Genomic DNA, 20470 nt, shown 5'->3' with positions numbered 1-20470 from the left:
CCCTGGCTCCCCAAAAATGCCACTGTTCATGCTAGTCTGTGCTGGTCTATGGGCTCCTTCCAGCAAATTCTCTGGGCCTACCATACTTTCATCACCACTGGCTTTATCTCAGAACCTTTTTTTAAAAAAGAACTCAGAGTTGCTATGAACACTGTCAATCTATTCTCATCCCCAAGAAAAGAAGTAGCCAGGACTTTCAACCTTTTACCAACTCTAAGCAAATAACCATCTTGTATTCAAGAGGGAGAAAATGCTTTCATGCCAGAGTAGGTGCTCACATATCAAAGTGCAGTTTGATGTGTCTCATCACATGGGAAATGCTTACCTCAGCCGCCATTGGCTTGTTGATGCTGTTCACAAATTTGTTCACATGTTCAAAGTGTTTTGTCATCTCTGTTGCCAAAACCATGTCAATAATAGCCTGGCGCAGTGTTCGATAATGGTTCCTAAAATAACCAGAAGACAAAGAGCCTTGTTCACATCATATCCCAAATTAGAACTGTTCTGCTGCCTTTCACCATGCTTCCCACAGCCTGGGAGAAAGCTAGCCAGAGGTAAAAGGGTACAGATCACAGAAACGTTTGCCTGTTCATCCTTCCAATAAGCCAGGATTGTGGACACTATTCATTGTCCCCAGTGACAGGTGACCCTCATATGAATCATGAATATTAAAAGAAAAGAAGGTAACTGTTGTGTGTTGTACACTTATTTTACAATGTGAGTCCCTTCTCCCTTTCCTTGCAAACAGGGAGGAGCAGGGAGGAGGAAGTGATAGGCTGGGATAGCACCCTGCTAAGCTGTCCCTCTACATTCTGTGCAAACAGACTCCTATGCAGAAAACTGTCATGATTTCTTCTGATGAAATTGGAAGAGGTTTTCCTGCTAATAAGCAATTCCTAGCTTGCAACTACTAGAAGTCATAATGGATAGGACATCAACCCCAAATTACTATCTAATTTCTATCACTTTCTAACTTTAAAAGCCAAAAATGGAGGGGCTGAATAAAATTATCTATTAGAAAAATACTTACTGTAAAAGTTTACAAACAAGTCCTTAATACTTGAAACTAATTTCCCCAGATTTCTAGAGACCAAAGTGATAAGCTCAGATAGACAAGCAGTCTTGAGGCCCAAGTGAGCTCTGTGCCCTCTCCTAGGAGTCTGCCCAACCACTGCACAAGAAATACCCACAGCATGACCTCAGGGCTGCTCATAGGCAAGAAGAATTATTCCTGTCTGGTCACATCTCACCAGCTTTCAGCAGAAGAGAACTCACAGTGAGGAAATCCTTCCCAACCCTTTGGGCTCCAGCACTTCTACTGAAACCTCCTGAGATAGGATTTTAAGTGGCCAAAAACTGAGCTGTGAAGAAACAGTAGAGGACACATTTCTTCGCATTACACAAAAGATAAGATGTCCTCCTGAGAGGGTAAAAATATCTGCTAGTCTAATTAGTAATACAATCAATATTTAAGCAGTCTTCATAGTATATAAAACATTTTCATGAACTAACTGAACAACATTGAGATTTAAAAACAAAGGCAGTCTGAAAAGGAAAATTAAGTTTACAAGGCTAAGGTTATTATTTTGTTATCAGATACAACGCTACGACTATTCTAATTTCCACTTTCCCCTAAGAGGAAGCAGAATATTCAGAGAAATCAGGGAAAGCTGATTTTAGCTTTGCAAACCTGAGCACAGAAGTCCAAGCATAACAAACCTGTCAATGTTCTTGAAAATGTTGCACTTGGTGTCCTTGACTGTGAGCTGGAAGGCCAGGGCTGTATGGTGACTCTCCAAGACTGCAGTGTCATTGTAGAGCACAGCGAGTTCACTGCCCGCATTGCACAGGAAAGAGTTGGTCCTTCCTGGGTGATCCACGTCATGAACTGTGGCAGCAATCAGGGCTGCCACCTCATCCAGCTGATCCAGGCTTCCCTGGGATAAGGGGGAAATGATGTTGAACATTACCCATTGGATTCTGGAGACCTAGCCTTAGCTGAGCAGTGGCCTTGGACACATCATGTCACCTTATGATGCTGTGTTAGCTGGAGGGAAATGGAACCCCAAGTTGCAGTTGTAGTTGACACCTAAACCCTAACCTAAAACCCATAAACTCCAGTTCTACAGGAAGAAGTCAAAGGCCCTGTGAATTGCATGCTGTGTGGTATCGCAGTGACTCTCTTCAATGACAGATACAGCAGAGTAGCCTAATGTGACAAATATTACTTATTTTGTTTGCCCACTTCTGAAAATACCTTGAGAGTACTAGTAGTAAAGAGCACAGATGTGACAGCACTATTCATATAATGGTAGAGTTTTTAGGGCCCAGCAGTAGAAGATCTTGGAGGAGTATAATTTTACCAGGACCCCAAAGTGAAGGGGGCACTTGCAGCTAAGAATGAAATTCAGCTCTGGACCAACAGGCAGCAAAGGCAAGAAGAGAAACTCTAAAGCTTTCATTATGCAAATTAAGAACCCAAACCAGAGCATCTGGGGATACAAGTATGTTCTTAACTTGAAGCTTTAGGAGGAAGTTATCAGACAGGTTCCTGTTATGGAAGAGATGTCATTCTTGGAGTTAATTCATTCAGTAATTATTTATTAGATGCCTACTGGATGCCAGTTATCAGGCATAGTATCATAGTTACAGCAATGATTTATACTGACAGTCTCTGCACTAATGGAGTTTATAATCTAGAGGGAGAAACAGAAATAAGTTTTAAAAACACACAAATAGAAGTAACTGTGAGTGGTACTAAGAGAGAATGTACAAATGCTTTGAGACAATATCCACGGGACCTGGTCTAATTTCAGGCAACACCATCCAATAAGCATTCTATGATGATGAAAATGTTTTCCATCTATTCTACTTAATACAGTAAACCTTGGTCATGTGTAGCTACTGGAAACTTGCAATGTGGTCCCTGTAATGGAGGAACTAAACTTTTAACTTTATTTAATTTTAATAGCCATGTGTGGTTAATGGCTACCAAACTGGATGACACAGGTACTGAGGGTGGCCAGGGATGGCTTTTCTAAGGAAGTGATTCTCTTTTATGCTTAGGCCTGAAAAATAAATAGGAATTAATCAGGCAACAAGTGATAAGAATAGCCTAGATGAAGCTCCTGAGAGCAAATAAGCAAAAGGGTTATTCAGGAAAACTAGAGAGCATCACCATGGCTAAAGGACAGGGAGAAAGGGGGATTGTGGTCCCCAGGATGAAGCTGAAGGTGTGGCCATAATTTTTGGTGTGCCCAACTTGCTGACAGGCTTGTGGGAGGGAAACTACTGCTCAGGTGAGGAAGGCTGAACCTGAAGTACAGATACCTGACACAGGCTGCTGGTGCTTGTGTTGGTTTAAGGCTGTTGTGTGCTTTGCTGAAAGCTCTGTTCCCCTGAAAAGGAGCCATTTCCATTTTGAATCCTACCTTATGGAGCTGGTAAGCAATCCTGGATTGGTCCCAGGCAACCTGACCAGGTTTCCCAAGCGGCAGTGATGTTATTCTTTTTGACTCTTCTCAGGGTACAGTCTGTGGTGGTAACCAGGTCAAGCAAGCATGACTGACCCCCTTTCAGTCCTATCAGGAGAGGCCACTGTAACCTGCAGGGGTGGTCAGCTATCTCCAAGCTCAGGACTCAGAACTGCCTCACCTTGGGCTCAATCTTCAGTGATTCTACCTATACAGTGAGGACCCCTGGGGCCGAGCTCTGGGTCTCCAGCTAGCGCTCCTGTAATATATCTAATCCTGCGTGGAACCGGGGGCCAACTTATTTGGTTAGCATTATTTTTTAATTTTTAGTTGTAGATGGACACAATATCTTTATTTGTTTATTTTTGTGTGTGGTGCTGAGGTTCGAACCCAGTGCCCTACAAGTGTTCTACCACTGAGCTACAATCCCAACCCCCTCAATTTAATTTTAATTTAATTTTAAACTATTCATTGAGATAGATTCAAGTAACTAGAGTAGAAAACACAAGTAGTACCAGAGAAGACCTGCCTTTCCATCCAGTTTACACTGATTTAAACCAAAAACACAATGCCAATGATACTTTTACAAAGGTACCAATAATAGGCTGTGTCCTGCCATTTGGTGAGGACTAACAATGCACTATCTTATAAGAAATGGCTGAGAGGTGGCAACAGAAAACCAGGCTAGATCACCATCAAAGAGAGAGGAGAAGCAAGGCCCTGCTGAGGTGGTGCTGGTGGAAGGGCATTTGTGGAAGAAACTCCCAATCCCTCAGCTGGTGAAATTCCAGATCTCTGGACATGCAGATAACCCTATGTGTGTTTTACTTCTTTAACCAGAAGTAGCTTTGGATCCCATGAGAAAGACTGGCCGAGTGGGTTCCATTCTGGGTCAGCCTTTTAAATAGTTCCTTTTCATGATAGTCATTTAGGTCCAGAGAATTAAAAAGGAATGCTGGCTGTCCTGGCCTCTACTGGCAGTGGTTCCCATGAATCAGTTAAGAGGGGGAAATAATAGGGTCCATAACAAACTGAAGGGGCCTGCGGCCCTGGGATCAATGTGTCTATGGCTGGACAGAGAATACTTTGTAATAGTGACATTAAGAATTTGAGCTTTCGGGGGCTGGAGTTGTGGCTCAGTGGTAGAGCACTTGCCTAGCACATGTGAGGCACTAGGTTCGATCCTCAGCACCACATACAAATAAATACAAAATAAAGGTTAGGAAAAAAAGAATGCTTTAAAAAAAAAGTATTTGACCTTTGGGGCTGGGAGTATAACTCAGTGGTAGACCATGTGCTTATTAGCATGCACAAGGCCTCCAGTTCAATCCCCAGCACACAAAAAAGAAGATTGTAGCTTTACTGTCCCTAAGAAATTAGAGGGACAAATGAATCAAAGAAGAGGTAATGCATTTTCCTAACCTTCTTCTTCAGTGGCAACAGGTCTGATGGAAGAGGCCTTAGGAGTAAATCCCACTGCAAGTGCCTCGTGGTGGACTACCTGGTAATCTTGAGCTGGCGACTAAACCCCTGAGCTCAAGAGCCTCTAATATCCCAAGTCACCAAGGTTCTTTGCAACTCTACATTTTCTGAATCTTTGGCAGGGGCTGCCCAAGTTAGAAAATGTCTTGAATTGTAAGCAAATTATATCCAGTGTTAGCCTTGTTCCTGCAGCTGTAGTTTAAGAAACTCAATCAGACTTTGAATGCACTAGCAGAACTTAAAGTTGAAAAAAAATACCTATTTTGGAGGAAGGGTGGGCAGGGAGATGATGAAGTGACTAAGCATCTCCTAATTTATCACATCACATGCTCCTGTTTTCCTAGAAGGGCTGTTTAGGTGAGGTTCACTTCTCACCCAAGACTGTAGCTGCCGAGGATCACTGCCATCTTGGTGTTAATGACCTGGGTGCTGTTCTCAGCTGTGGTGAGACCTCAGCTGTGTAACATCGAGCAGTAAAATGGAGGAGCAGAACACACAGCAGGGACGCAGAGGTGCTGTGACTCCTCAGAGGGAGGTGTTACAAACACAGGCTGATATCACAACTACTTTTTTTTTTTTTTCAAGTAGAAGACAAAATTCTTCAAAAGCATTCTTGGACCACATTCTTTGCTTTCTTACTGATGAGGCAGAATAATAGTATAAGTCACTGGCAAAACTAATGACACCAGTTTGGATGTCATTTCTACTTTTAATTGTCCTACAGTATCTTCTTAAGCATCCAGGATCTTAATACCCCATCAACACTTGTTTTGAGAAAACAATCTAATGTCAAGCATTCACGGAGAATTGTCTGTATATAACCCTTCTCCCAAAGGATCCAAATTTTAAGTTTTAGTTCTAATTGTAGCAAAGAGATTACAAGCTTCATTGTGCGATCAATGGTAGTTGAGAGAGTGGGGCAATGGGTGATCTGCCAACTTTCCATGGGGAGTACATAAGGCCACCCTACAAATCAGCACTATTGCATGACAGCATTGAACTCTCAGTAAGACTAAGGGATGTGGAACTCTTTCTCGAGTCATTTATATACAGATATACAAATTCATATCTACAACCTACACAAAACCTACACATATGTGTGTTAAGTCCTTAGCTCATTATTATCTGGATCATAACATTACCAATGGCCAAATCCTGACACTATAACTTAACCTCCAGAACTAGCAATCATTTTCTATAATAATTCAATTCTGTCCTGCAACCCAGTTTCACACCACTCCTGATAAATATTTGGAGCACAGGCTCGTGGATCAGTCACACATGTAAAGGAGTCTCTACAGTGGCATAAATTACCATTTTGGGGGAAGGGAGGGCTAGGAAAAAGGTATATATCTTCATGACACTGAAATGAGCAATTTGGTAGTTGCCCCACCCCCAAAAAATCCTCTGTCAAGATGACTGCAAAATAACTCTTTACCTAATATATTTACTAAGCCTGGGTTCTTGAACCTCTGATCCAGGCAGACATTTGGATCAAGACATCAAAATCCTACCTTGACTCTTTCCTTTCCCAGGAAGAAAGCCGTGGCATGCAGGACGTCTGCAGCATGGGTGGAGTTATGGTAGGCATTGGAGGAGTGGTAGTTGGCTTCGATCACTTGGAGCCAGGCCCGAAGAGTGGTTTCAGAACAGTTTAAAAATTCACATACTCCAAACCGCGAGAAGACCTTTAAGCCCAGGTAAACCAACGGCCTGCAAAATAGGAAGACAAACCCTGTTTCATTGAATTCACTAGCCCAGAAACTGTTTTCTTTGATGATATTGGGGAATGGAGGCATTTTTTCCTTTTCTTCTTAGTTTACTTGAACAGAGGCATAACAACATCTCCCCAAATTAGTAGGAGGTACATCTCCCCAGCCACTTCTTCAACTAGGTGCCTCCTGAGTGTCAATCCAAACTACATCTAGATTATCTGTAAGTCAAAGGCCCTTTGGTGGCTCTGACAACCAAGAGAAATCCCTGGTAGTGCCTTCTTGTCTCCATATAAGCGCTGCACCTGCTTTGTGTTCCCTGCAGAAGCTACTGAGCCTGAGGACAAAAGGAATGGCAAAGTCACATCATTTAGAGTCATGTTACTTATTGAAAGTCATTCATATCCCATAGACCAGCACTGCTGGGAAGAAACAGCCTTCTCTGAGTATAAATGAGATTATTCTAGTTCTCCAGTCTTCTCCCTGCCAACAGCCTGGATTCAAAGAAAAAGCTAGAGAGCTTTTGAATTCATTTTGGGGTGTTTGTGGGGGTGTTGAGGACAGAGTCTCAATATGTTGCCCAGGCTGTCCCCAAACTTCTGGGCTCAAGCAATCCTCTGGTGTAAGCCTCCCAATCAGCTGGGACTACAAGTGTGTGCCACTGAGCCCTGCCTCAAATTCATTTTATAGGGTGGAGCTTCAACAAGTTTGGGAATGAAAACACTTAGAACTCCTGGCTCACTAGCACAAAGGAGTGCCCTGAGATCAGAGGGCACCTGGGCTGTTCCCAGATCTTTCCCACTCTGTAAAGGAGCTGACTCAGGACATACACCTCCCTGTAAGTTTCCAGACCTGAAGGCCTTGAACATGGCCATCAATCCCACCTAGACTGCAGCAAGAGATGTCACATACCTTTTGTGTGTAACCGCTTCCAATTCAAAGATGTTGAAGTCCCAACTTTCCTCATTATCGAGTAATTGGGCAATACTAGGGGGAACGTCGTTGATGGTTATTGGCATTGCGAGGTGACTGTGACTCTGGTGCACATCTGAGCAAACAGATGGAACGGGAGGCTGGTTAGCTGTGGATCCTGAGTGCCCCAGATGATTGCCACTAGAAAGAAAGTCTTGAACTTCCAAAGGTAGAAAGATTGTTCACATCAAAGTCCTGCTCTAACACTGCGAAACCTTGAGAACCCCAGACAGAAAATCATTCAGTATGACTGTCTAAATGCATACAGGTTTGCAATTCTTAATCTTGCAGTGCTGAATAATTAGAAGACCTTTTAATTAGGAGACCTAATTTCAAATATGGGCCATAAAGAGGTACAAACTCAAGTGAGATCAACTGGAAGTAACACCAAGCCCCATTCCCGCTGAAACGATAATTTCAACACTGGGGATGGCATAGGCTAACAATGGCTTATTATAAAGGTGAAGGGATGAGAACTTACTCTTTGTAAACACGTACTCATTTCCTGACAATCTTCTCAAGCCATCCTGGAATAAAAATGAGATGCCGTTAGAAGCACGTTTACGTCTCATCATCGTTCTCTCATTTCCTTCATTAGCCAGAGCTCTGAATCCTGAATAACCACTCAATCTGCAACCCCACATAGAGGCAGAGCTCAAAATTAAATCAGAACCATAGCTGTCAGACAGATGATACCCTCTCTTCCAGGGCTATTGTCCCAAGAGGTGAACTGGGTCTTAAGTGGGCATGACTTTGTGCAGGCCTCACACCCAAGCTGCAGGTTGGCTCAGTTACCATGGCATCTTTCTCTTCTGGCATTTCGAAGCCCCATAACTGAAATCATAGAAGAGATTTTGCTTTGGATACACATTATTTTTGACATGTCCAAAGTCCCTCATAGGGACTGTGTTACTTTATGTTCTCAGATTTGCATTTGGAGGAACCAGAACCATGGGCCACATTTTGGGATCACCTTCTAACATAAAATCTCCAAGGAGTTGGGCCAATTTTTTTTACTAGAAACTAAACTACTTTTTTCTAGCCACATTTTATGTGGGCATTGCTGCTAACCTTTAAAAAAAAAAAATTCTGGGTTTGAGGAGAGGCAAAATAAGAGTGGACAGAATTTCAGTATTCTGCCATTTATTGGCTCTTAAACTTGATCCAGATCCTGTAAAGCTTCTTGAATCTGAAATCCTTGCTTCCACCTTCCAATCCTAAGTACTTCACTATTTAGATCTTTGCTTAAGGATCATTTAAAATTGCTTGTTATCTGGAGAAAATGTGTATTAAGTTTTAAAGTGGTAATAGTTACGAAGGGCTCCCCTGAAGTCACAACCTGGATCTTTAGGTCGATAGCTTAATATTAAACTATAGATGAGCAGATAAGTAACCACAGCTACACCTGTCCTTCCGCTAAGTCAGGGATGGTGATTCTCTGTTTGTTTGTTTGTTTGTTTTTTCTTCTTTGCCTTTCTTTCTCCAATTTTAAAAGGCAAACAAAAATGAGGTGGACATCGGCATGGGTCCTCACAGCATTATATGGGCAGGAAGCCCAAGAAGGTAGAGCAATGGGAGAGGGAGGCAGGAAGCTTATTCCTGGAACAAGCATTCTCCAGCTGCTGCTCCTGCAGTGGCTACCCTCTTACCAGTCCCTTGATGGTGTTCTCTAGAAGTTTAAGTCTATGCTTTCATTGTAATGGGGCAGCCAAGACCAGTCCAGGACCAAGGAAGGAACAGGAGGTCACTCAAAATATAGGCAGAGAATAGCCTGGAAAGTCAAGCAACACTCAGTATTTGGAGGCAGGGCTAGAGAGAAACCTTAAAAATTAAACTTCTACATGACTCTTAGGCTAGTTTTAGCATCTGATGAAGAGCCCAAACAAATAATTTTAATTTTCTTCTTTTTCTTCATTTGCTAATAGATGATTAAAACAAAGAGATCACAGCAAAACACTAGAGCAGGCTGAGTCCTTAAACTTCAGCTGCTCTTGGTGTTTACACACCAGGGCTGTTTCTTGGCGTGTCGACAGGGGTGGTTCCTCCTCTTGCCCCCACTGCTTTTATCTAATTATAAATGGAACTTTATATAAACTAAAGAAAAGGATTCTATCTAAAGAAAAGGATTCTAAAGCTAAGATTCTGGAAACTGCTGTTGTCTAAATACAAACCCTTTCATTACACAATCATTCCTTGGTATCTTCAGGGGATTAGTTGCAGGGCCACCCCGGGATATAAAATCTGAGGATGCTAACATTATATATAAAATGGCATGATATTTGCATACAGCCAGTATACATCCTCCATGTACTTTAAATCATCTCCAGACTGGTAACACCTAATACAATGCAAAGAGTTATTACATTGTTTAGGGAATAATGACCAAAAAAGTCTGCACATGTTCTACTGTCTTATGTGTGGAGTTTTTTTCCTTTCCTTTTGCTGGTTGTCCTTCTGTGGTTGGCTGAACCTGCAGAGCAGAACGCCATGGATACAGAGGGCCAACTGTGTAATAAATTCAGAGATTCAAGGAAATACAGCTGTGACCCTTATCCAATACTATAATCTAGACCAAGAGGAATAAGCAGCACACAAGGCCTATGTCATTCCCATCTTGCATGTTTAGCCCTCAATCACTTGCTGATTCACTCCTTACTATAGTAGGAATTTGGAAGAGCTATCTCCCATTGCTGTGGTCAATTAGCCTTATGAAAAAATAAATGCAAGAATCACTTTAGAATTATCACACATAATACATAAATTAATGCAGTCGCTTCTTGGTTATACTGATATTATTCTACACAACAGGTATTTCTGCAACTACAGGTAACAGTTTACATGTTAGATGTATACTAGAAGGTACTTGATGTGGTCCCTCTGCATTCTGGCTTTTCCTCATCACTCACAGTCATTAGGCCTCCAACAAGATCACTGGTATGAGGATCTTCATCTTTGGTACCCAGCTGAGGGGAATATAATTCTGTGGTCCGTAAAATTTCTAGAACTCTGTCCAAGGCTTCTGCTACTGTGACGGGACTGTTTTCTTGGGCTGCATTGATTATATTTATAACCTAAGGAAGAAAGCAAGAATAAATAAAATGAATTATAAATTATAAATATAAAGATGCTACTTCCCAAAAGTCTTATGTAGGCCTGGAATCTAGAAAAAAAAATTAGTGCATGATATATCTTACTGTTCAAAAGTCACCCTCTCCAACTTGCTAAAGCATACTTTGCTTATGATCATGCTGTCCTATGTCCTCCCACCTCTGAACCAGGCTCCTTTGTAGACCATTCTCTAGCTTTCTTCTCCAGGCTAGAGTTCCTCAGGTACTGGTTCTGGTCCTCTCTCTCATTCTGTGGACCTTCCAGGAATGATATTTTATTTCCATGACTCTGGACACAAATGGTCCATAACTAAGAACTCTGAAACATACCTCCAGCCTCCAGATATGCCTATCTAACATATCTACTGGAATATTGTACATGTCTGAAACTAAACTCATGATCTTGTTTCCCTTCCCCCAAAGCAAGCAAATAAACATTTTTAAAAAAATCAAAGACAAAAGTTGTGCTCCCTCTCTGGTTCCTAAACTGCAGCAGAGAGCACTTCTATCCACCTCATGCTCTAGCCAGAAACCTTGGAGACCCTGCTTGGCAGGTCACTTTCCCTCATTCCTCTCCCCATTCTGACAACTCTGGTTGATTGTAACCCTAAACATTTCTGGAGCTATTCATTTCTCTTTACCTCCACTGCCTGAATTCTAGTCCTGCTACCCCATTTCTTACCTAGAATTTGAGAAAGGCCCCAAATTGGTCTTTTGTCTACATGGCAGCTGAGTGTGCTTCTCAATTACAAACCTGATCATGCCACACCTACACTATGCTCAATGATTTCTGTTGCATATGAACTATTACAGCCTTCTTATGGCCCAATTGACCAGAATGAGCCAAGCCCCACACAAACCACACCATCATCTTTTCCCCTCTACTCACCAAGCTCCTGCTTCCCTGACTTCCTTTCATCTGGAAAAATAACTTAGTACTTTCTTCCTTGCCATTTCTGCTCCCTGCAGTCTTCTCTTCTGGACCAACATGCTTCAAGTTTTGCTTCTAACATTACTGTCTCTACAGAGAGACCTTCCTTGACCACCTTTTCACCCAGCCTACATTCGAACCCTACTCTCATTTTCTCTCAGAGTCCTGTGGTTTTCCTTCCTAGCACTTACTGTATTTTATAACTGTACATTTATTTATTATGTTTGCTTGCTTAATATCTGTTTCTCCCACTAGACCATGAACTCCATGTCATTTGTAGAATGTATCTCCAGAATACAGCCCAGGAATAGGAGACCCTGACTGCAGAGGGAAGGCAGCACCTGCCACTCACCTTTGTGATGGGAGCTTCAATGGTCATGGAGTGAATCCTTGCCATGGATGGATAGCGACGATTCTGCAAGCTTGGTGCTGGTGAGAAGGAAAGTAAGTTGTGATCTGGTTCAGGCTCAGCATGGCCAAGTGTAGATAAGAAATTCTGAACCTGGAGCCTGACTCTCCTGGGACCACCTTCCCACCAAAGAAATAAGGAATTCACCCATCTCTTTTTCCCAAAAGGTTGACAGCTCAACCATGACTAGCCCAAGCCAGGAACGATGATCTGGCTTGGGGCTTTGGCAGAAGGAAGGCTTGACAAGTTCCTGGTCCACACAGGGAAGTTCAGAGACGGCTGATTCCAGCAGCCTAATGATCCCCAGAACTCCCTTTTCCACAAGTCACTAAGCCCTGGGGCAATTCCATCACTTTCAGTCTTGAGCTGCTGGCCACATGACTGATTAACTGTGCAGCCTGGAGGGAAGGTACAGGTCAAGGCAAGGTATGGGCACCAGACCAAGCTCACTCTCGGTATAAGTTGGGGCCACTCAAACTTTGTTCCTGAGCCTTTAGGTTCATAACACCCAGAGCCCATGGTGGATCCAGCCGTTATCTGTAGAAACCTACATTTTAAAATGACTTTATTTTTTGAATAGCTATTGATGTGGTTTAAAATTCAAAAGATAGAACTTCACTTTAAAAGCACTGTTTTCATCAGACCTTCTCACCTTCCTTTGTGAGGTAGGCAGGAGGGGTTGGGTCTCCATTTCCTAGATGAGACAATCAATCCAACCAACATCAGCAGAGTTGCCTGCTCCAGGGTCCAGGTGGCAGCCGCTGCGGACCCTGCCTGTGCTCTTCCACCTCAATTTTTCCCATGTTGGAGACATGATGATACCCACCCCCCAAAATCTCCTCAAACTGAACTAACCCAGTTCAAGTTCCTCATCCGTGATTTTTCCATCTATATGTTCTATCTAATTGTATCATCAACCTATCTCAAAATATTTCAATCTATATTCTCCACAGCACATCCTTGGTCTCAATCACTTTCGTTCCATGTCAGCCAGTTCATCTTGTTCCACAAATCATCTCTAGATTCTTCATTTCTCGCTATTTCAGCTACTTCCCTCATATCTGGGCTTCCTACTTGACCTTTCTATTTATTCCTTTAAATCACAACTCATACAACTCTCTTTTCCATGACAGGCAACAGCCACCTCCTCCTCATGCATTTACAGTTGCCAAATAAAAACCAAATGAGGGGTAGGTATGTGGCTCAGTGGTACAGCACTGACTTAGCATGGGATCCCCACTACCATGAACAAAAACAAAACAAAACAAAAAAATGAGTGAAATCTATTAATCCATTCTTGGTTCTTGAGCTCTGCTCTCTAGCATTTAACACTGCTGGCCACCCTGTTTCTTGCCGCCTCCATGTTCTTGACTCGTGACACTGCTCACAAGGCTCACCCCCAGCCTCTCTGTTCTCTTCAATTTCCCTATTCCTGTGCCTTTTCACCACTGAAGGTGGGCCTTCAGGCTTAGGCTTAGACCCTCTGTTTTTTTACCACACACACAATCCTTGGAGAAGTTCTTCTGCTCATGGCCTCATTTGTACCTCTAGGATTCCCAAACCCACATCTCTAGCCCCAGCCCCAGTCTTGCATTTCAGCTTCCCAAGCATCTCCACTGAAATAAAATGCCTCATCTTCTCTCAACCCCAACCTGGCCACACCTAGGGACTCTCCTATTTCTGTAACTATTACTTCTAATTTCCCAAGTACCTAGGAATGACATTTCAGAATTGCCCTTGACTTTTCCATCTCTCCACAAATCCAATTGGTTTGTTAGCCTGATTCATTGAACTCAAAAAGTATTTTGCTAAATTCTGCCTTGCAGGACAGAAATGTTTTGCTAAATTCTGACTCACAGTTTATGTGACATTTTATTAAGGGGAAGTAAGTGTATGTAGCAGGTACATGGAAAAACGGGTGTGTCGGAGTCGGGAAGCCAGGATGTTGGCCCCACCTTAGCCTCTAGTACCAAGAATGACCTTGGCAAGCTATGGAAACTGAGCTGCTTAGGTGGTTATGTGGCCTGACACAACTTAGTCCATGAAGGAAAAAGTATACAGAGCCTTCAAAGAGAAGACAAAAACCACAAAAGGCATAAAAAAAAGTTAACAAACTCCGAAAAATTTTCAGCTTATTTGGGGGGTGGAAGACAGTTTAGTTGAAATATTTCTTCTTGGAATTTGTATGTTGATGAATTCTTGACCATGTTCCTCTATCATTTTCTACATTTTAAAAAGGTCAAAAAAATCTTCAAAACTTCTTACCATCACTGCCTCGAGATGATATGGATTTCACATCAATGGACTCTTTCCTCCTGTTCTTATACCTGAATGAGTGAGGTTCTGAGGATTTCAGATCAGAAGAGAAGAAATGATTAGTTTTCAGCACATTCATAGGTAATGTTTACATGTTTTCTTCTTATTCTTTAAAGAAAGCAAGGTTGCTTTTTAACTCTAGAAAATAATTTAACAAATAATAAACCACTTTCTCTTCAATTCATCAAGACACACAAAATTATTTGTATTACCAGTAGTAAAATGATGTCTTTGTCTTTTGATGCTTTGTTACAACATGGGCATGAAGATTATCATAAAGGGTTATTGAGTTACATGAGTAAAATATCATTTTGAAAATAACCATTAAAACTTAGGGAAGTTTGGGGAGATTCATCAACACACACTACATCTGTTCATTTGCATATGAATCTCTTTAGATATGCATAGATTTTATCATATAATTTCACTACTTGCTGTTTCCACTTCATAATGTCATAGGCACTTTTCTACATAAAATTTTTTTGAGGGAGGAGGACTGGGGATTGAACCCAGCCACACTGTACCATGGAGCTACATCCCAAGTCCTTTCTATTTTTTATGTTGAGATAAGGCTTGCTAAGTTGCTGATGGTGGCTTTGAACTTGCAATCCTCCTGCCTCAGCTTCCAGAGCTGCTGGGATTACAGGTGTGTGGCCACTTCACTCCACTCTATGTCAATTTTTAAAACCACTTTACTATCCAAAGAAATCTGATTCAACTAAAAAATGGTAAAAATAAGAACAAACCTGAATTGTATTTATACAGCATAAAGTAAAGCAGAAGTACAATAAAGTTAATCTGAACACTACAGTCATAGAAACCTGTGTCTTAAGTGACCTACTTAAAATATTTACTTGTCCTTTGCCTGCTATTCATTTTTTTGATAGGAAACCAAGGATCAGAGTCTTGCCCAGTTGAAATAGGATCTCAGGGCACCTTCTTACCAGGCCAGAGCCCAGCCACATTTTCTCATTGGAAGGTCAGTCACCACTTATTGCAAAGAAAGGAAAGAATGGACATAGTTGAATCACCACCATAGTCTCATCTGCTTCCAATCCAACCAGTCTCCTCTAGACTTTTGAGCCACTCTATTTTGAATTTATCTGTTCTTAGTAGTCTCTAACCAAGAAAAAAGAACACCAAGATGGGGGAAGCATGGATGAAGATTCAAGGAATTTTTAAAGGGTCCTATTTTCTCTCTGGCTCTCCAACCTTCCAATATTAGCACTTGGATTTTAGCAATCCATGTTTTGGCATGGCAAATGTCAACCTAAATTTCTTCAGAGCAATTAAACTTGAACCCACAATTGCCTTCTGCACATATTATTCTACACATATTAGAGTCAAATCAAAGTATTCTTACCTGTCTGAGAATTGTCTCCTGAATCACGATGAATCTTGTGAATCTAAAGTCATTCAGAAGTTTGGAAGAAACAAGAGAGATTTTAAATAGAGCATTTGCTATATTTCTCAATATATATGTATATATATATAAAAAAAAAAAACTCCAAAGATTTCAAGAAAGCAAAAAGTTGCAGACAGGATGAATAGATGAAAGATGTATACCACGTGACAAGACTACAAATGTTCTATCACTATCAGACGCTCAGAACAGCTGAGCCTAAGAGCAGGCAAACACCCGAGGACCTACTTTCTAAGCTGTTCTCCAGTCAGCTGTTCTAATGTTGACAGTCTGCAGAAATGCAGAATGACAAAAAGTCATACCTAAATTTGAAGTAACAAATATAACCTGTAATTGCTTCTCAGCCTTCTGACTTAGGCCAAGTGTAGTATTTGTACTTATCCATCTAATTACAACCTGTTTGTTTCAGATATTTTATAAAAAATTTTCTGTAATATAAAAGTAATCTAAATTTTAGTTCAGGAAATTTTTTTCAGATCTTCCAAAACTTCTTCAAATGCTCCTCAATTACAGAGCCAATTTATAAAATGTTTCTTCACAGTGAGATCTGAACTTGAGATGCTGTTTTGCACCTATTTCTTTCTCATTTTCAGATTTTTTGTGTGCTAATGATTTTGTGCTAATGCTCAATAAATACCAGTCAAATGACAAAATGAAGCCATTAGCACAAGAAATAAATATGCTTCCTTGAGGGCTGTGCATCTCTCGCATTTATAACTGACCAAGGCGCTATTGGTGGGGCACATTTTGTTCTATCACACTTATAATTGTGCTGCTTCACTGCCAATTCCACTTGCTTCCATCCATGGCTCAGACCATCAAACCTTTGCAGCCACTCAATGAAGGGACGAGGTTAACTTGGAAAATCAGAGGGTGTGGGACCATCGGTGAAGGAAGATTAGTATGGCTTAGCAACATCCACTGTTATGGCTAGAAATCACACAGGTATTAGACATAGGCAAAATGTTCCAGCCCTCATGGAACCACTGAAACATAATCATGTAAAATGTAAGTGTTAAAATGAGGTTTCCTATGAACTATTCAGCTCAGTCTATTCCACACAATTATAGAAACAATTACATGACCCACCTCTGTGCTACCTTGGTCATTATAATATCACTAAGAGCTTTGACTCCGTTATCCCATAATTATGGGTCCTTTCATTTCTTCTGTGAACAATTATTTCATATTTTCCTTTAGGAATAAAGTCTACTTAATATAAAGCTAGTAAGCTCAGTGTGAATTTTTATGCTAGCTGAAAGAATAAAACTTTTGCCTTGTTTTGTTTTCTCCATCAGCTCTAGCTCAAAAGCAAGTGATTTTTAAATATGTAGTTTTTCTCTCTGAATCAAAATACATCTTCTCTTCTGGAGCAAGGGCCCACAACTTCCAGTATTAACAAAGAACAAAAACCCTTTTCCTCATATTTTGTGGGCCCACAGGCCAGCCGACCTCAACATGAGGGTTTGTGCTGTCTGGAGTGGAGCCAAAAGAAGCATAAGGTCCAGCAGATTCGCAAATCAATCCTGTTTTGCGGGGTGGGAATGCACCCCCTCCACTGAGGTGAAGAAGAGTGGCTAGGGAAGGATGCAGACCACAGGTACCAGTTCCACTTTCTGGGTGGCATTGCCGCATCTTTCTCGAGATGCTGCATGTGGCACTTTCTGCGCTGAACACACTGCCCCCAGATTGGCTCCTGGGCCTCTGATCTGCTCTCTCTCTCTTTGCGCCTACTGCCAGCAGCAGAGCCCAGAGGTACTCCTTGCTTTGAAAGCAGAGATCCTTCAGGGCGGCATCAAGGATCCTTTGCTGTGATTCGCTTTGTGATGCTTTGGATCAGTGGCAGCACTGGACAACCTTTCACACCCCAGCAGTGCCAGGTTTTTAATCAAAGCTCTCTGGCTGATGATCTATGTGCCTCTCCTGAATACCCCATTTTCTAACTCAAGTTCACTTGGATGACAAATTCTCTTAGAATGAGAATTTCTTCTACCCACCAGTCATTTATAACCTGGTAGGAATTATTCCATCAAAATTATTTTCCTCTTAACAGTTGAGCTGAGAATATAAATAGGGGATGAGTGATTCTGTAGATCCATGTTCTCTGTGGTGGGCAGCTACGTGAGGCTCACAGGCTTGGGGACTGTGGGCAGGAAGCGGGTTAAGCTTCACCTTGTGACAACACACATCTCTTACATGTTTCCCAGGGCTGGCAGCTGTCCATTTGCGATCTAATCATTACAACACCCTTGCAAGGGAGGAAGTAGCACCATTCCTTTGGACAAATAAGGAAGTGAGGTTTTAAGAGGGTAAGTAAATTCCTTAAGACACATAACTAGTACAGAGAGCCCAACATCAAGACATGGTCCCTGTTATGGTTTGGATGTGAGATGTCCCCCAAAAGCTCACATGTGAGACAATGCAGGAGAAATGATTGGGTTGTAAGAGTCTTGACCCAATCAATGGTTTAATCCCTGATAGGATTAATTGAAGTGGTAGGGTGTGGTTGGAGGGTATTGGAATTGGGGCATGGCTTTGGGTTGTATATTTTGTATCTGGAGAGTGGAGTCGCGCTCTCTCTCTCTGCTTCCTGATCACTGTGATGTGAGCTGCTTCCCTCCACCACCCTCTCCCACCATGATGTTCAGCCTCATCTTGAGACCCGAGGAATGGAGCCAGTCTTCTATTGACTAAGACCTTTGAAACCATGAGCCCTCAAATAAACTTTTCCTCCTTTACAGTTGGGCTGGTTGGGTCATTTAGTCACAGCAGCGAAATAGCTGATTAAAACAGTCCATTTAGTTCTAAACCCAACTGCTCTGTACCACTGCTTCCTACAGAAAGGCTCCAGAAGGGAATTCTCAGGCCCTGGCTTATTAAGCTGAGGTGTAAGGAATATCTCTTGGATCAATGCAGGACATCTATGTGAAATATAATTCTCCTTGAAATTTTGGGGATGGTTTAAATTTCTCCTATCAAAAGGTTTTGTCCCTTGTTTGCTAAAGCAAAGAGGTCAGAATTCAATGTACTCATGCCAGTCACTCTCTCCACAGTGTGGTATCTGTTTTTCCTCTTGTAAAATCTTAAAATATAGACTATTTTCATGTGCAGAACTGGCCTGGAATAGTGATACTGTGCATTACTGGAGAACTAGAGGCTTTGGCACTATGGTTTATGTGGCATGAATTCCACCATTCCTGGCCTATGAAAATCTGTCAGCATGTCCTTGGAGGCTTACAGCTTAGGGGGGGACTCACAATTTTAAACCTTTAATTATTTAAAATACCACGGGTTGCTGCAAATTTTGCTGCTGCGCTAAATGCTGTATTTACAAACACCTGGTTATGCTTAACTCTAAAAAGCACAATGAACTCTGGATTTGTGTATGCACAGGCTCATAGATAATTTCAGGGTCATTGTTTCTTAAATAATCACTTAAAAATTATATTTTCTCTCCACACCCACCAGAATGTCTAAAACTAAAGGAATTTTATCAAGGATAAAGAACTACTGAAACTTAACATGATATTGGAGGAAATATAAAATGGTAACCACTTTGAGAAAAGGTCTGGCAGCTTCTTTCAAAAAAAAAAATATATATATATATCTACACACACACACACACACACACACACACACATATAAATACACACACACACACACACACATATATATACACTAATTGTGTGTGTGTGTATCTCCTATGACCCAACAGTTCTACCCCTAAGTATTTCCCAAGAAAAACAAGATCTTTTATTCACAGAAAGACTTGTGTAAGAATGTTCAAAGCAGCCCAGAGCTGGAAACAGCCCAGAAGTCTAAGAATAGGAGAAGTACACTGCAGAGGATTGAGACAAAAGAATAGTTAGTAATAAAAAGGGGGAAAAAAATGACTGATACATACAAAATAGATGAGTCTAAAAAACATGATCATAAGGAAAAGAAGCCAAACACAACAGAATGCACACTGGAAGAAGCTCTAACCAACCTATGATTAAACAATTCAAAACAGCAGTTCCATCTAGGGTGGGTGGGATGGTGGAGGGTGCAAAAGGTCATGAGGGAATTTGGAGGACAGTGAGGTCTGCTCTCTTGATAGCATTGGGTTTGCAGAGTTATCTGCATTTGTCAAAACTCAAAGTAGACTGTACTTAAGATTTGTACATTTCTCTGTAAATAATTTCTACCTTAGAAAAATCAACATTAAACTTCAGTTAGTAATATGCATGTTGATCTGAAAATGTACTGACATTTACAACTTTTGAGAGCTGGAAATTTATCAAAAAATAGGATGAACTTGGGGATGAGTAGAGGGACACAGATGGATATATGATTGAACAAAATGCTAATTATAGAACTGAAGTGGTAGGTACACAGTTATTCACTTAAAGTTCTTCCAACTTTTCTATATGTTCAAGACTTTTCATAAGAATGTGTTGGGAAAATTGTGTGTTCAACTGAGTATAAGGATTGATGGTTAAAAATCAGAAGTCTGAAGTACAATCTTAAAATCCATGAAATGAACAAGATAAAGGAAATTGAGAAAAGCCTGGAACCAAGCAAGGTGAATGACATGTCACGGTCTCTGGGACTCCCTATCATGAGCCTGGGCATGAGATGATGCGCTACTTCAAACCATAACTAG

General features: G+C 41.4%; 1 protein-coding gene across 4 annotated transcripts in view; it reads right to left on the bottom strand.

Moving 5' to 3' along the window:
- Pde8b (phosphodiesterase 8B) overlaps positions 1 to 20470 on the bottom strand; it is a 250241-nt gene that overhangs the window by 6936 nt on the left and 222835 nt on the right. For all 4 annotated transcript variants that reach the window (XM_047556861.1, XM_047556860.1, XM_047556859.1 and 1 more), the window contains 9 exons: positions 15766 to 15808; positions 14352 to 14429; positions 12030 to 12106; positions 10546 to 10710; positions 8121 to 8166; positions 7580 to 7715; positions 6470 to 6668; positions 1720 to 1937; positions 326 to 446 (listed from right to left, as the gene is read on the bottom strand). In XM_047556861.1, the coding sequence (XP_047412817.1) occupies positions 326 to 446; positions 1720 to 1937; positions 6470 to 6668; positions 7580 to 7715; positions 8121 to 8166; positions 10546 to 10710; positions 12030 to 12106; positions 14352 to 14429; positions 15766 to 15808 (1083 nt within the window). The remainder of the gene's footprint in view (positions 1 to 325; positions 447 to 1719; positions 1938 to 6469; positions 6669 to 7579; positions 7716 to 8120; positions 8167 to 10545; positions 10711 to 12029; positions 12107 to 14351; positions 14430 to 15765; positions 15809 to 20470) is intronic.

This window comes from Sciurus carolinensis, chromosome 6 (genome assembly GCF_902686445.1).
Source record: "Sciurus carolinensis chromosome 6, mSciCar1.2, whole genome shotgun sequence".
Classification (NCBI taxonomy): domain Eukaryota; kingdom Metazoa; phylum Chordata; class Mammalia; order Rodentia; family Sciuridae; genus Sciurus; species Sciurus carolinensis.
The sequence above is the reverse complement of the archived record's forward strand: the minus strand, read 5'-3'. Positions and strand labels throughout refer to the sequence as shown.